Source organism: Poecilia formosa, unplaced genomic scaffold (assembly GCF_000485575.1).
Source record: "Poecilia formosa unplaced genomic scaffold, Poecilia_formosa-5.1.2 Scaffold288, whole genome shotgun sequence".
Classification (NCBI taxonomy): domain Eukaryota; kingdom Metazoa; phylum Chordata; class Actinopteri; order Cyprinodontiformes; family Poeciliidae; genus Poecilia; species Poecilia formosa.
In genome coordinates this window covers 695,552-710,841 of record NW_006800227.1, presented here as the reverse complement: position 1 = coordinate 710,841, position 15,290 = coordinate 695,552, and the positions used below count along the sequence as shown (strand labels likewise).

Below are 15,290 nucleotides of genomic sequence, written 5' to 3'. Positions count from 1 at the left end.
CATATTTCGAATATCAAATATAATGCCTTATATTGCTTCACTGCGTTAAACCCTTTACAAACTTTTATTCTCATTATAGTTTGAAATGTTCCAACTAAGGATGAGACGAATAAACTTGTTTGCATGCAACAGTTAGATAAATCATGCCTTGACGTTGATTTCTTTCAACTTAGTGAATGTTTCTTCAGCAGGACTTTCCTGCTTGTTGATAAACTCGTTGATTTGCTTTGCCATAAAATGTTTCATTTGTGGACAATATGGACATTGGCTGAGGGACAGTGTGGACAATCCAAAGACCCAACACCAGAACCAGCTGGACTGACAGGAAGCTGCAGGAGGAGAGAGACGGGGAGGATTACGCTGCAGCGACGCCAGCAGCAGGAGGGCGAGTGAGAGAGACGAGACATTCAAGATAAGTTATGCACACACTGCCACTGCAATGAAGAATGCTTGCTTACTAACCTTTTCACATATAGAACTGATCTAGCCAGCAGAGAATGTCTCAATAGATGTCTTAATGCTCAATATTGGAGACGTTCTCTAAGGCAGTACTGGTTACCTCTGAGTCCTGAGCAGAAGCCGTAGATTAGGAAACTGTAAAGTGAATCTGCAAACATTTACATTCCGCAGTGAGCTGATAAATTGTTGATTGTCCAGTTAGTAACAGCAACACAAGTTGAATGGAAACGTAAGATGAAAGATTTGGTTCCTGTATGCCAGAAAGCTTCTCTGTTTCAGCCACAAAGCTGCGGTCGCCGTGACAACGTAGGTGAGCAAGCTTGTCACTGAAAATGTAATCCTAAAAACAAGCAAAAATCTCTTCCATTAAATCCTTGAGCTGGCAGGCTAAATTTATCATTTAGTAGAAATGGGATTGAGGGCCTCTATAAAATCAGGCCCAGGGCCACAAATGAGCCCTGGGCGGCACTTTGGACACCTCCACTGAAATCTCCATATGAGGGCTGAGTATAAAGCCGCTCTGATCTTCATCTCTGTTTAAGCTCACCAAAGATTCATCTGTAGTCACACACGTTTAAGGTACTGGTTTCATCGCAGATTAATGCCGTCACTGCATGTGTGCCATTATTTCTCTGTTTCCTGAATAAAGTGCATGCATTTGATGTACATTTTGAGTACAATGCTGTAATGATTTGTTTGTTTCCCAAGCTTTTTCATGCTATGACCTCCCCATTCAGCCATCCTCACTGATGATAACTCCTTGTATAATTTGAATTATAACATTTAATTTCCCTTTGAGGAAGCATTTTTTAAATTTGAATTAACTTCTTGTCCTCATATTTTATAATAACTATTGAAAAACAATATATGTTATGTCTTAGGAAATTATGGTTAAAGAATTATGAAACGATTTTATACATTAAATTCTTATTTTTGCTTTTTCTCTCATTTCCCTCTAATTTTGTGAGGAGCCTCTGGCGCCCCCTGGTGGCCGCGGGTTGAAATACATTGTTTTAGATTACCAAGGCTATCAATCGGTCAAGATATTGCATCAGAAGTAGTTAAAAAAACTAACAGATAGTTAACAGTTTTAAAGTTAAAGTCAGAAGTTTTCTCTGCAGCTGAACCATTTCTGTGTTTAGGGGAGAGGAGGACAATTACGAACAATAAATATCAGACCTACGTTTTTATTCACAACCCAGTGTATGTTGGGGAAAAAATATTGTTGCCCATAAACATTGACCTTAATGCTGCAACAGTTGATGAAGATGTGATCAGTTTCAACCAAACTATATTTATTAACAAATAATCTCAGAAAATGTATCTTTTTCACGTCTTCAAAAACATTTTGCTTAATTTGACCAGATGGTGGCGCTCTGAGATTATAAATCACTAGTTCTGCTTGAACTACAGTTAAGTAAAACTTTATCATTTATATAGTGAAATACCAGTCACTATATGAATGATGTTTACATCTATGAGAATTTTGAATTCCTTTTAAAAGTAGGAGACATTTAGTTAAAAAAAATGTCTGCTTCTTTAAAATCTCAGACCTCTTTAGCCTAAAACCTGCAGAATCTGTGTAAACGCTCCTAGTTTTCAATCAACAATCAAACGTTGCTGTTTATTTGTTCAGAAAGTGACTCTGTGGTTTAATCAGACAGTTTTATTCAGAACAAAGTGGATCATTCCTGAGGATGGAGGTGTGGCTCAGGTGTGGCTTCGCCTCAGTCAAAGCAGGAAACAATCTAATATCTGAATCAGACAGATTAGCACGGAGGATTCTTGACGATCAGCACCGAGGGACCGAGGAGTTCGTTTTTATTTCTGTTTGAACCTGAGAAAATCATTCATTCAGAGGAAACTCTTAAGTCGAAACTATTGAAGGTGAGCAGAGTCACTTAGCAGGATTTGGACATTTTTCTCTGCGTAATTTTACATGAGTTGTTGCGCACTTTTCTTTGCGCCAACTCGATCGTTATGTAAACAATCTGCAAGAGAATCTTCCATGTCTGTGAAACAGTTAAAATTTACTCTCCTGGATTTGTGTTTTCATGTTCATCATAACTGATACTAAAATGTTTCTAATCTTTTTAACTCACTGGTTGTTTAATGTTGTTTTATTTATTGTAGTTTTGGTAATTCCCCCTTTTTAAAGGAGTAATTATTCTCAGTTTGGTTAAGATTTATGGTAACACTTTATTTGAAGGGGGTTGAATAAGACTGACATGACACCATCATAAACATGTCATAACACCTGTCATGAACATGAATAAGCCTTCATGAATATTTATGACTGTTGTCATAAAGCGTCATTCGGTAAATTATGACACTTCTAATACAAAGTTGACATTATTCAAAATATCTTTGTTATGACAACTTGACATTAACCAAGAAATCATTACTCATATAAATTTGTTATAAAAGTATTACTGATTGCACTTTAAAAATTAGGTAACTTTATGTTATTAAAGGTAAAGTTTAAATAGTAATGATTCCTTAGTTAATGTCAAGTTGTCATAACAAAGACATTTTGAATAATGTCAACTTTGTATTAAAAGTGTCATAATTTACCGAATGACACTTTATGACAACAGTCATAAATATTCATGAAGGCTTATTCATGTTTATGACAGTGTCATGTCAGTCTTATTCACCCCCTTCAAATAAAGTGTTACCATATTTATTTTTTATTCATTTAATGTGCAGCTTGTAACATATTCATCATTTCTAGACCTGGTCCGAGTGAAAATATGAAAGTGAAACTGAACTAAACATTTAGTCATTTTAATGACAGATAAAATGGAAGCAGGTTTTAAAACATGATTTAAAGTGAATAAAATTAACATTTAATTTCTTGTTTACAGGAAGAATGATATTTGTCCCGCTGTTATCGGTGCTGATCTGGGCTCTGTGTCCTGCTGCGGAGGGTGAGAAACTGATTTCTTCTGATTTGTTTTTAAAAATACATTTTTAGTTAATTAAAACTTAAGAATAAATTATTATTATTATTACAGAAGGAAATAAAGTGTGATTTAAGAGCTGATATCCTCATGGGAAAGTTCATGTAGAAACATGTTGTGTCTGTAATGTGAGCTTTAGAGTAACATTTACTACATTTTTCTTTATTGCAAATGAAAACTTCTTTCAGTTTTATTACACCAAGTTGTGCACAACTTCTTGTTATGCAATTGTAACAAGCAAAAATGATAATGGCAGAGTAAATATTACTAAATTTTTAAGTAGTTCACAGTGTCTCTGTGTTTTTGTACATCGAGACAGGAGCTGCGCTTTAATTCCAAACTTGAGCAAAACTTAGTTGATATTCCACAAAAGCTGAAAAAACACAATTTCATGATTGTGATGTTTCCATTAAAAAACAAAACACAATTAAAGTCAGATGTGACTAAACTACAAACCTTTAAAAGACAAGCCTCGCCATCATCCTCCTAACACTTCCTGTCATCTTCTTCATCATTTCCGCCAGTAGTAACAGCCGGTTGTTGGTCACATGTGTGAAGGGAAAAATTGTTTTCATTGCAGTTTAAAAAAACAACAACATTATCTTGGCGCCAAACCTTTGTATGTATAAAAAAACAAACATTCTTTTTCAAAATCGGTATTTTCACTAACCAAATTTATTTTCGAAATGTCAAATTGCGCAACTTTAAGATTAATAGACATGGAGCTGCTGAAAATGGGGGAAAATATCTTGCTAGTTTTTTAAATGATTATTTGGGGATTATTGGCTTAAGACAAACTCTTAAATCTTTCTGAAGTTACTTGTAAGTTAGTTTTGTCTTATTTCAAGTGTATTAAGATATTTACACTAGAAAACAGATCAAAACTACTTGGTAAAAGTTTGTAGTTTTGCAGCATGGCAATTGGTATGTTATGATTTTGCTTATGGAAATCTGAGTAAACTGGGCTGTATTATCTAAAAAAAAGATAAATAAAGCTGTCAAATTTTTACATTAATGTTTCGGAGTTTTTACTATTAAGCACTCCATATGTCAGAGTTTGATGTTAGGACGTGACGTGTGGAAAAGTTCAATAGATATAAGAAGTATGGAGCCAGAGAGCATGGTGGTCACTTTGGGTTTGTTGTTTAGGTTTTAAGTCAGTTTCTCTTCATCTTTAGAGTTTTTCAGACATAATAATGAGAACTGACTTTATCATTCTGACTCCTGCAGGAAGACCTGCGATCAATGTGAACGACACTCAGCAACATTACCAGGCAGACGAACACTCGAACGTCACACTGATGGTTTCCATTCCAGCTGACTCTACCTCTCACTTGCTGTTCATCGATCTGATGAGGATGAAGACATGGAAGAGGATTTATCGGTATGACAGCAGAAATCACGCTGACTCGTACACAGATGATGAGTTCAAAGGTCGACTCCAGTGCGACCCATCCCAGCTGGTCAGGAACGGACGGATGGAGTGTCTCCTGTCTGACGTGAGGAAGAACGATGAAGGACAGTATCAGTGGTCCTTTGTCACTGAAAAAGGAAAAGATCGCACAAAACTGGAGCTTGTAGTCAGAGGTAAGCAAAAAATCCTGACACAAGCAAATCAAACTGTGACCAGTGAGTTCCCTGTTAAACAGGATGAACCTGTATTTTATCTTTTATATGCCAACAAAAGACCTCATATTTTAAAAATCGTGTTGCTCTTTCAACTATTTTGAATTCTGTTTTTTAGATATAAACTGATGCATGTCACAGGTGCACTGTAAATATAATTTGTGAAAAGATTTTAACTAAAATATAATTACCATAATTATTTAATTTTGTTATGGAAATTAAAACTGTTTGGAGTAAAATTTACTTATTCTATTTAAATAAAAATAATGTTGTTTATTTACAGTTTTGTCAGTGATTTTAGCTCAATATACTTTCACAGTTTTTAAGTGAAAAGCACTTCCTGTCTGTCTTTTCTTGTTACAGTCAGAAAACATGACCAAGACACGATCCCTTCGAATGTAGAGGCTGAAGGTGAGCGCCGTTGTTCAACATTTTACATTTTTGAAAATGCAAAGATCCAATAAATCACTTCAGATTTTATTGGGTTTTTTTTTAAATAGGGAATGAACTTCTTAAATTGATGGAAGCCCAATTTTAAGGAATTAAATAGCAAATTTCAGTATTTTTATAACTGAACTTGACACAGCTATAAAATTATATAATATTAAATTATATTATGTGGCCTACCCCTTTAATACATTCAATTTTTCAACTTAATTTGCTTGTTTACATTATTAATTTATGTTTTCTACTTGAATATATTTAAATTGCTGAATTAACTTGAACTGAAACCCAAACATAAAATCTAATTAATATCAGTTGTAATATGTTGCCTTTATTTTTTAAACTACACCTGGTCAAACTTTTCAGCGATTTCTTCAGTCGGTTTCAGTTTCCTCACAGACAACCTGACATTTTCTTTCCAAAGCCTGAGCATCTTGAAGTTCAGACGTTGATCCCTTCAGCGTTTATTTGTCTTACTGCAGTCAGTCGATGGTTTTTACTGACCTGGTGTAAAATAGTTCCTCTTACCACACCCAGGTATGTGAGGACTTGTTTCTCAGGCACATGATGTAACTGCTGAAGCCTTTGGCTGGTAACATATTATTCACAGAAGCATGCTCTTCTGTTCAAGGCTGCAGCTGTCATTGAAAGCAGGATTAATTCACTAATTTGGTCAAATTAGTTTAATATTGGAATTATTTCTGAATGATTTTACATTTTGTCAACAAACCAAATCATTTTTGGAGCTGCTGAAGGTCAATATGGTTTCAGCACCTTTTTATTCTTCTGGTAAAAAAAAACAATGTGTGTGTTTTCTAAAAACATCAAACATGTATTTATTCTTGTTTCATCTTTTTGCAGACAAAAAGCCTCAATTTCAAGAAAAACCTCAAACGTCAACACAACGGGGAAGGCCTGGGTTGTATTCAGCACTTGCTTTATTTGTATTTGTAGTGGCAGTTCTCGGTTGTTTAATTGTTAAATTCTGCAACTGTCACCCATGTGGTCCCCCTAACAAGAAATAACTTGCCATACCATGGCTCAGTTTATCCCTTTCTGTCAAACCAGGTTCACACTGACTGATGAAAAAACAAAACAAAAAGAAACTTTTTGCTGTGGCTCAAAAGTAAAAATCTTGTGCACCCTGCAAGATGTCGTATGCCAAACCGTAACGTCTATCATTCTGTACGAGATAAAATGATCTTGTTAGACGGTTGTAGACGCCCAGTGTGAACCCAACTTTACAGTAAGGGATAAATAAGATATGGGGACATCAATATGTCCTTATGTCTGGCAGTTTGGGGAAATTCTTCTTCCCTAACTCACCTCTGTGGCTCCCATGGTGATGACAAGCATCACTCTAAGCTGCCACACCATTTGAGTTATGCGACTACCTCGATTTGTATTTTGTATTCTCACTCTAATAATGGTGCTAACTATATGTCCGCCATTATTGTTCTTTGCATCAATAGTTTTACTTTTAAGTAATTCTCTCTGTTGCAAAAGACAGAAATGAATCACAAAAACATCCCGAGGTATGTATCCTGCAGCTCATCTTATTTAAGTCTCAGTGCTAAATAGTTTTAGTAGCTTTATGCTATTTGACATTAACCCAGAGACTCGGTCTGTACTCAAGTTCATCTTTATTCCTCCTTTGGAGAAAACTTGAATGTACACAACACATTGACCTTTTGGAGGATCTCCAAAAGCACAAGCACAGTAGTTCAACTGCACTTGTACAACTTGTACTTGTACTAGTTGATTACTAGTGTAAGGTTTTTTTTGGTGAATTAATGGAAACCAATATTGCATCTACAAGACAAGATGCAATATTTGTGATTTACTGTTGTTTCACCTTAAAGCCTGAAATACTGAACTACCATGATGACATATGTCCATGAGTTAGTTCAGTTTCAAACAGAAACACTTCAGATGTTAAGTGATCTAACATTTGTAGTGATTGTTACAAAGTTAGACTTACAAACAACACCTCAAAATGCTTGAATGCATGTTTGTGGTCAAGTGAGATGCAGTCATGGTAAAAAGAAAGTACACCCACTTTCAGTTTTAGGGCTTCACGTATCAGAACATGTTAAACAGAAACATCTGGTCGCATTGAAATCTATCTGCAACTTTAGTGAGCAAACATGTTGCGTTCGGATCAGTTTGCTTTTCTCAGAGAGGCAACGTTTGGTCTGAGATTTAGTCTATTATTCTACAGTTAGAAACTAAATTTCAACAAGTTGAAGGCATTTAACCAAAAGGTTAAAGTTCATGACGAGTCGATTAGACGAACAATAAAGTTTTAACTGAACCACAAGTTAAAATGTGGTTCAGTTACACTAGTTTAGCAAAAATTTATTTTTCAAAAATCAAACCAAGCCACGTTAGGTAAGGCTGGTAATTTGGACTCAGATCGCAGATTATCTCAGTCATGAATGAAACTCAACGTAGCAGCAAATCTACAAGAGAAAAGACACCCAGGAAGATGTCAGACACAAAAACTCCTGACAAAATGTCTATGAAACAAATCTTCATCATCCTCAATGGAAAGAAGCGACACAGGAGAGAGGAATAAACCGACATCTGTCCCCAAACGTACAGTTCTTTTTACTATGACTGCAGGCCAGACAGGCCAACCAGCTTTTATTCTGAAGCTAATCTTCAAATAAAAGGCCTGGCGGTGCTGATGCCCACAGGTTTCATGCGCGTTTGCTCATGACTTTGTGCCCCAAGGCAAAGCACCCAAAAGCACGCTCCCTGCCGATCATCACTGTCGGGTCGGGTCGGTGTATGAATGTGTATTTGTTAGTGCAACAGGTGAGAGAGGCTGCAGCATGAAGCGCTTTGATTGGTCAACGCGACCAATTGAAGCGCTTCGTAAGTTCAGTCCATTCACCTTTCTGAATGTTTCATTGGTTCCTCTCAGATTTACTCAGGTATGATGTTTCTGTTTCTGAGCTTTTCTGTAGTTTTTATTTTATTTTAGGGCTTTAAAGAATCAGATGTTGGTTTATGATTTTGGGTAAAAAGAAAGTGTAATCATTACTTTATATCTGTGTTTTTGATTGATGATTTTAATCCAATTAAATGTTCCTTTGTTTGATTTGTTTTTCTTTGTTTGTTTTATTTTGTTAAACATTCTTCCTTTTTTCAGTCTGACTGTTGTACTGCAATAAATCCATGTAAATATTTGATTTGTGTTGTTAAAATAAAAACCCTGAGAAAGTTAAGTTGTTAAGTTTTTATTGGAAGTTCTTAAAATTTTAACACATTCTTTGAAGTGTGCAGCCTGCACCGTCTCTGAATTTAAGCTAAAATAACAAAATCCTGTTTTCTACTGAAGACGAAACAGACTGGTTCCATGTTTTTCCTGTTTTTATGTAAAATTTGTGTAAAGTTTCCACGACTAAAAGTAAATCTGAATCTGCAGCTGTCGCGCTGCTTATGTGTGAAATTAAGAGACCAATGAACTAATAAATCCATGATTCTGTCTGCAGTCAACTTAATTTAACTTTTCTAACAGTTTGATCTCCAGTTCATCCTAAAGTTTATATTTTTAAAAATGCAAACATAACTTTATTTTTGCAGAACATCTAAATAATTTCATGCTATTTGTTATGGCTGGTTAGTTTAAGGACATTTAGTTTCAACATATGTCAAATATTTTGTTGTGATTTTTACAAAAATACCTCAGACTCACATTAAATTACAATGATCTAAATTTGTGTGCATTATTTATAACTTTTTATGCATTTTTTTGTTTTGCTTTTATGTAGAAACAAATTTACATTTAAGACTGTGTTTGATTTCAAAGTGTTAAAATACTTTTTGCATCCTGCAGAGCCAGGCCTTAGACAAACCCAATGTTCTCATCAGAAAGTGAAGATGAAAATAAACTCCTGATAGCGTGTGAAACATCGACGTCTTTGTTCCTCGTTCTGAGGAATCCGGTCCAGCAGGTTTTATTGTTTAATTTGCTCCTGATGCTCAGTTACCTGTTCAGCTGAATACTGCTGGGCTGCAGCCAAGAACATCAGAGGAGTGGCCGTCGAGTCCAAAGGTGGAAACATGAAGCAAACATAATAAAAGATCATTATCTCTGTTAGTGTTTCTCCTGAAACGAAACTTAGTTTGAGAAGATTTTGTTTCTATTTATGTTAAAAATCTTAACCTTCCCTAAAGCAACCTCATCCACCGTGATCAGATTCACTATTAACTGCATAATCAATCAATCAATCAATCAATCAATCAATCAATCAATCAATCAATCAATCAATCAATCAATCAATCAATCAATCAATCAAATTTTATTTGTATAGCACATTTCAACAGCAAGGCATTTCAAAGTGCTTTACATAATTAAAATGAAAACAGCATGTGACGTTGAAAAAAACAGAAAGAGAAAAAAATAACAAAAAACTTAATAAATAGATAAAAACTAAAGATAAAAACATTAAATACATCAAAGACATCAAAACCCACAGTCTAACGCTAATTTAGCCATAAGCAACTCTAAACAGGTGGGTTTTAAGTTGAGATTTAAAGGCTCTCAGTGTTTCAGCTGTTTTGCAGTTTTCTGAAAGTTTATTCCAAATCTGTGGTGCATAGAAACTGAATGCTGCTTCTCCTCGTTTGGTTCTGGTTCTGGATGCAGAGCAGACCAGAACCAGAAGACCTGAGGGGTCTAGATGGTTGGTACAGCAATAACAGATCTTTAATACATTGTGGTGCTAAACCGTTCAGTGATTTATAAATTAACAACAGTATTTCAAAGTCTATTCTCTGAGCTACAGGGACTTTAAAACTGGTGTTATGTCTCTATCTTCCTGGTTTTAGTGAGAACAGCAGCAGCAGCTTCTGGATCAGCTGCAGCTGTTTGATTGATTTATTAGTCAGACCTGTGAAGACGCTGTTGCAGGAATCAATGCGGCTGAAGATAAACGCATGGATGAGTTTCTCTAGATCACCCTGAGACATTAGTCCTCTAATCCTGGAGATGTTCTTCAGGTGATAGAAGGCCGACTTTGTGACTGTCTTTATGTGGCTCTGAAGGTTCAGGTCAGAGGTCACCACTACTCCCAGGTTTTGGGCTGATCGCTGGGTTTTAGTTGTAATAACTGAAGCTGTGCATTGATTCTAGTTCGCTCCTCTTTAGGTCCAAAGATAATAACTTCAGTTTTGTTTCTGTTCAGCTGGAGAAAGTTTTGGCATATCCACACATTTATCTGTTCTAAGCATCTGTTCAGTGATTGGATGGGGTCAAAGGTCACCTGGTGACATCGTGATGTAGAGCTGTGTATCATCCGCATAGTTATGGTAGCTGATCTTATTTCCTGTTATAACCTGAGCCAGTGGGAGCATATAAATATTGAAAAGAAGGGATCCTAGGATTGAGCCTTGGGGTACCCCACATGTGACCTTTGACCTCTCTGATGAGAAGTTTCTGATTGAAACAAAGAAATCCCTGTTCTTTATGTAGGATTCAAACCAGTGGAGCACTGGACCGGAGAGTCCGACCCAACTCTCCAGTCGATTCAGTAAGATGTCATGGTCAGCACTGAGGTCCAACAGAACCAGCACTGTGGTTCTCCCACAGTCTGTATTTATATGGATGTCATTGAACACTTTGACTAGGCCGTCTCCGTGCTGTGGTGAGCACGAAAACCAGACTGGAAGGAGTCAAACCAATTCATTATTGTTAAGAAGTTATTTAATTGTTTAAAAACTGCTTTTTCAATAACTTTGCTGATGAATGGGAGGTCAGAGGTCGGCCTGTAATTCTGCAGTAGTGATTTGTCTAGACTGTTCTTTTTTATCAGTGGTTTGATAACTGCTGTTCTCAAAGCCTGGGGGAAAACACCTGAAGACAGCGATGAGTTACTACCGTGTTTCCCCGATTGTAAGACGTATCGGGGTTTTCAGGGGGGTCGGCTAATATAAGCCATACCCCGAAAGTAAGACATATGTCTTACTTTTCGGGGAAACACCTCTCATCTAGCTGCGCGCCGCCTCCTGCCCACGTCCACATCGTCCCCCCCTCCATACGTCACCGCGTCTGCCGCCTCCGTCTGATCCAAATGATGACATGGTTGTCATGGAATAAATCTGTTTTATCTTCCAGTATTCCGCTGTTCGTTCTTACCATTTTTCATTGTTTTACATGTTTTGCAGTGTTGTAACAAGACATTCTTGGCACTTCCTTTTATAAAACTGTTTTGTGGTGAATACAATACTGTTCAGGTTGTTAATAAATGTTAATTTTATGGTTAAAACAAAAAATTCGACAATTTTTTTCCAATATAAGACATACCCCAAAAGTAAGACATAGTGGAGCTTTTGGGGAAACGCGGTATTTGGATCAGATCATTAGCAACAACAGGCAGGACTTTCTTAAAGAAATGTGTGGGTAGGACATCCAGACAGCAGGAACTGGAGCTTAATTGACATAATTTCTTCTAGGGTTTTATAAATTGGGTCATTTTTCCTGCATTTGTTTTCTTTGGGCACAGCATTGATACTGGCTTTGGAGTGGATGTGCAGATTAATCCTCTGATCTTTTGAATTTTCTCTGAAAAGAAACTGGAGAACTTGTTGCAGGCGGCATTAGATTGAAGTTCAGGTGGTGACGTCATAGGAGGGTTTGTGAGCCTGTCAACAGTAGCAAATAGAGCTCGAGCGTTGTTAATGTTTTTGTTTATGACATCTGCAAAGAAAGCCTCTCTTGCATGTTTTAGTGTTGTGTGATAGTTACGTAGTCTTTCTTTGTAGATGTCATAATAAATAACTCAGATCAGAGTTTAATTTTAAGAAGGGATCAGCAGTGAAGCGGTCCAGCTGGTGCTGCAGTTCTTCCCTTTGTCTCTCTGACAGCAGCCAGTTCAGGAATTCACTCAGGAAAGCCGGTTCTGTTTTTATCACAATGTTAATTTTTTATCCATTTGGCCCAAAAATGATTAAACTGACATGTTTTATTAGTTGTATCCCACTGTCATGTTGTTATTCTGCTCTCAAAGCAACACAAACTAAACACAAAAGCAAAGATTTATTTTCCAGAGAAAATAAATCTAATAAATTTGTGCTTTTCCACTGCAAAAACACAAAATTTTATCAAGTATTTTTAGTCTGCAAATATCTTAGTACACTTATTTTAAATCTACTAAGTAATTTTTCAGTAAGTTATAGGAGCTTGTTTTGAGTAAATCATTTCTTACTATTGATGAAAAAACTCTGGTTCTATTGGCAGATTATTTTATTTCCCTTTTACCAAGGAAAAATGACTTATAATGAAATAATCTGCCTGTGGAACTAAAAGTTCAATATTAAGGAATTATTTACTCAAATCAGACTCCTGTAACTTGCTGAAAAGTTATGTATGAATTAGTTTCAAGATATTTGCTCTAGTAATTAGACCGAAAATACTTGGTAAGGTTTGTGTTTTTGCAGTGCAGATTCAATTGTCGCTTTAAAAAGCTTATAGTTTCGGAGAACTATTTAATAGTTTCAACTATTACACTGCAGATCAAATCCGGAACTGCTCTAGGGAAAGTTAAGAATTTAACATAAATAAGGAAATCATCACAAATCACGTTTCATTTCAGGAGAAACACAAACCCAGATCTTTTGTTTGCGTCATGTTTCCACTCCTCTGATGTTCTTGGCTGCAGCCCAGCGGTATTCAGCTGAGCAGAAAAATATTTAAGCTGACGTGTTTATTAGTTATTTGATGAACTGGTGATGAGAAACACCAGCTGAGAGGTGGAACTGGACCAACTGGACCTTCGGTTCTTCTTCCTCTATTAATGACCTGAAGCAGCTCGTTCTGTGATTGGATGAGAAGAAAACGTGTCAGATTCTCATTGGTTCCCACAGCCACCAGTGCTCCCAGTATATCTTCACTTCTTCTCCCCTCATCAGACCTGAACTCGGTGTTTACATGCTGGTTTGTTTTTGTGGGGGGACAAAGAAAGATAATCTCTGACCTGTCCAGATGATTGAACTAGACTTTTTATTTATAATAAGGGTAAAATTATTGCCAAAATAATTTTCCTACAGTGGAAAATCACAAGAACTGGATTAATATAAAAAGTATTAGTCTTTTTATAACCGAACTTTTATAATAGATATAACCACATCTACTTATAGTAAAAGTTGACTTTTTACTGAAAAGCCAAACTTTTCTGCACAAAATCAGCTTTTTACCAGCCTGAAAATATTAACAGTTTTGAACGGAAACAAACCAAATCCTGTCTGTACATTTTTACTCAATGGAGCCCAAAGTCATTTGAACGCTGTAAGCCTCCTTTAAAACAGAAAATGTGCAAAATAAGTTAAAAAACTGAACGTGACTGTGAACAAACATCTGTTGAATGAAAGCGATCGAGTTATTTTATAAAACATATTGTGATCTTTAGCGCCCTCTGCTGGCGGGGAACAAAACACCAGGAGCAAATTCCTTTGGGTTTAAACATCATTTCCCGTCAGGCTGCTGCTCCTCTCTGCCTGTTCAGTTTTGTTGTCATTATAGTAAAAATTATCTGAACGTTTCTAAAGCTCCACAAAAGGCCAGACTCTCTTTTAAAACCGTTTTCTTCAATTGTTTCCCAGATTTCTGGAGGTTTCTGAAGATCTTAACGTTTATTTTGGACTTTGGCTGATTTTCTTCGCCGTTTTTATTATTCAGGCTTAATTTCACCTGTAAATTAAACTACGGGGTAGAAGAAGCTGCTAAACGTGAAGATTTTCTTTATAAATATCCTCAGTCAGAGCATAATATTCTAAAAACCAAGGAGCAATAATCTGAAATGTTGACAAGCAGAAAATAATCAGCTGGAAAAGAAATCTCAGGTTCTGCCTTTAGGGAGATTTTTAATGACGTTACTTTAAGATGTCGATCATCTCCTGATAAGATGCTGATATTACTGATAATTAGATAAAACTGAAACGTCGTCAGAAAAAGCTGCTCAGAGGGAAAGCGTCAGAAATGAGATCAGGTGAGTTTTTTTTCGTTTAATCTAGTTTTGTTTAATCTAGTTTTGTTTAATCTAGTTTTGTTTATTCGTTCACTGTTTTCCTGCCATTGCATAAAAATCCACTCTGTCTTATACAAACAGTAAAAACCGTAGAAACTGTTTCTCTGTGTGATTCCTCCGCTGTTATTATTTCTGCCGAACAAGCAGATGATGCCATAATTTCTGCACTTGAAACAGAAATCACCTCATTTCCAGTTTCTGATCCTCGGCAGGAGACGCGGAGCGGCCATGTGCGTCGATCCACGCTGCGCGTTTTACGCACAGAGCGCGATGCTGTGAAGCTGCTGCGTGTTTAAAAACACGAACCATAATCACTACGGCGGAGGTTCAACCGTGACGTTTTCCTCTCGTGTTCAGGAAACTTCACCTGTTGAGACGGAATTACTACGAGACAGAAATGATCAGTCATTATGCGCGTGTTTTGCGGCAAGAAGACGCAGTGGGGAACCGTGTCTGAAACTTGAAGCATCAAATATACCCGAGTTGATCCACTCTGGTTCATGATTTAAAACATTTAGACCTATCAAAACGGGACTGAGTTAATATTTTAAAATTATTTAAGATTAGTTTTGTGTTACTTTAAGTTTTCCTTTCTCTGGTATAAGTTCTGTTTAACCTTTACTGTGTTTATTATTTTATTCTGTGTTATTTGACTCTTAAAAGCTTTTATTGAGCGGAGGGAATTCCTATCCTGACACAAAGTTGTTTAGTTGCACAGACTTCTTTCAGCTTCAGGTGCAAACCTCCGTCAGAGGGGGTTTCCAGC

General features: G+C 36.4%; 1 protein-coding gene and 1 long non-coding RNA gene across 3 annotated transcripts; one reads left to right on the top strand and one right to left on the bottom strand.

Annotated features, from left to right (window-relative positions):
- The first annotated feature begins 2,260 nt into the window (after positions 1-2,260).
- Positions 2,261-14,484, top strand: LOC103151662 (uncharacterized). 2 transcript variants are annotated; one of them, XM_007571840.2, is made up of 5 exons: positions 2,261-2,346; positions 3,327-3,389; positions 4,653-5,009; positions 5,412-5,459; positions 6,354-7,763. In XM_007571840.2, the coding sequence occupies exons 2-5, from the start codon at positions 3,332-3,334 to the stop codon at positions 6,515-6,517; spliced, it is 627 nt and encodes a 208-aa protein (XP_007571902.1). In that variant the 5' UTR covers positions 2,261-2,346; positions 3,327-3,331; the 3' UTR covers positions 6,518-7,763. The 2 variants fall into 2 exon arrangements, 1 of the variants encoding a protein (XP_007571902.1); XR_001664722.1 differs by lacking the exons at positions 5,412-5,459; positions 6,354-7,763 and adding an exon at positions 14,474-14,484 and having other exon boundaries at positions 4,653-4,806.
- On the bottom strand, positions 5,970-8,722 carry LOC107838646 (uncharacterized). Its single transcript, XR_001664723.1, has 2 exons — positions 7,971-8,722; positions 5,970-7,902 (listed from the first exon to the last, which is right to left on the bottom strand). It is a non-coding gene; the product is annotated as an uncharacterized LOC107838646 (long non-coding RNA).
- Positions 14,485-15,290: the final 806 nt, after the last annotated feature.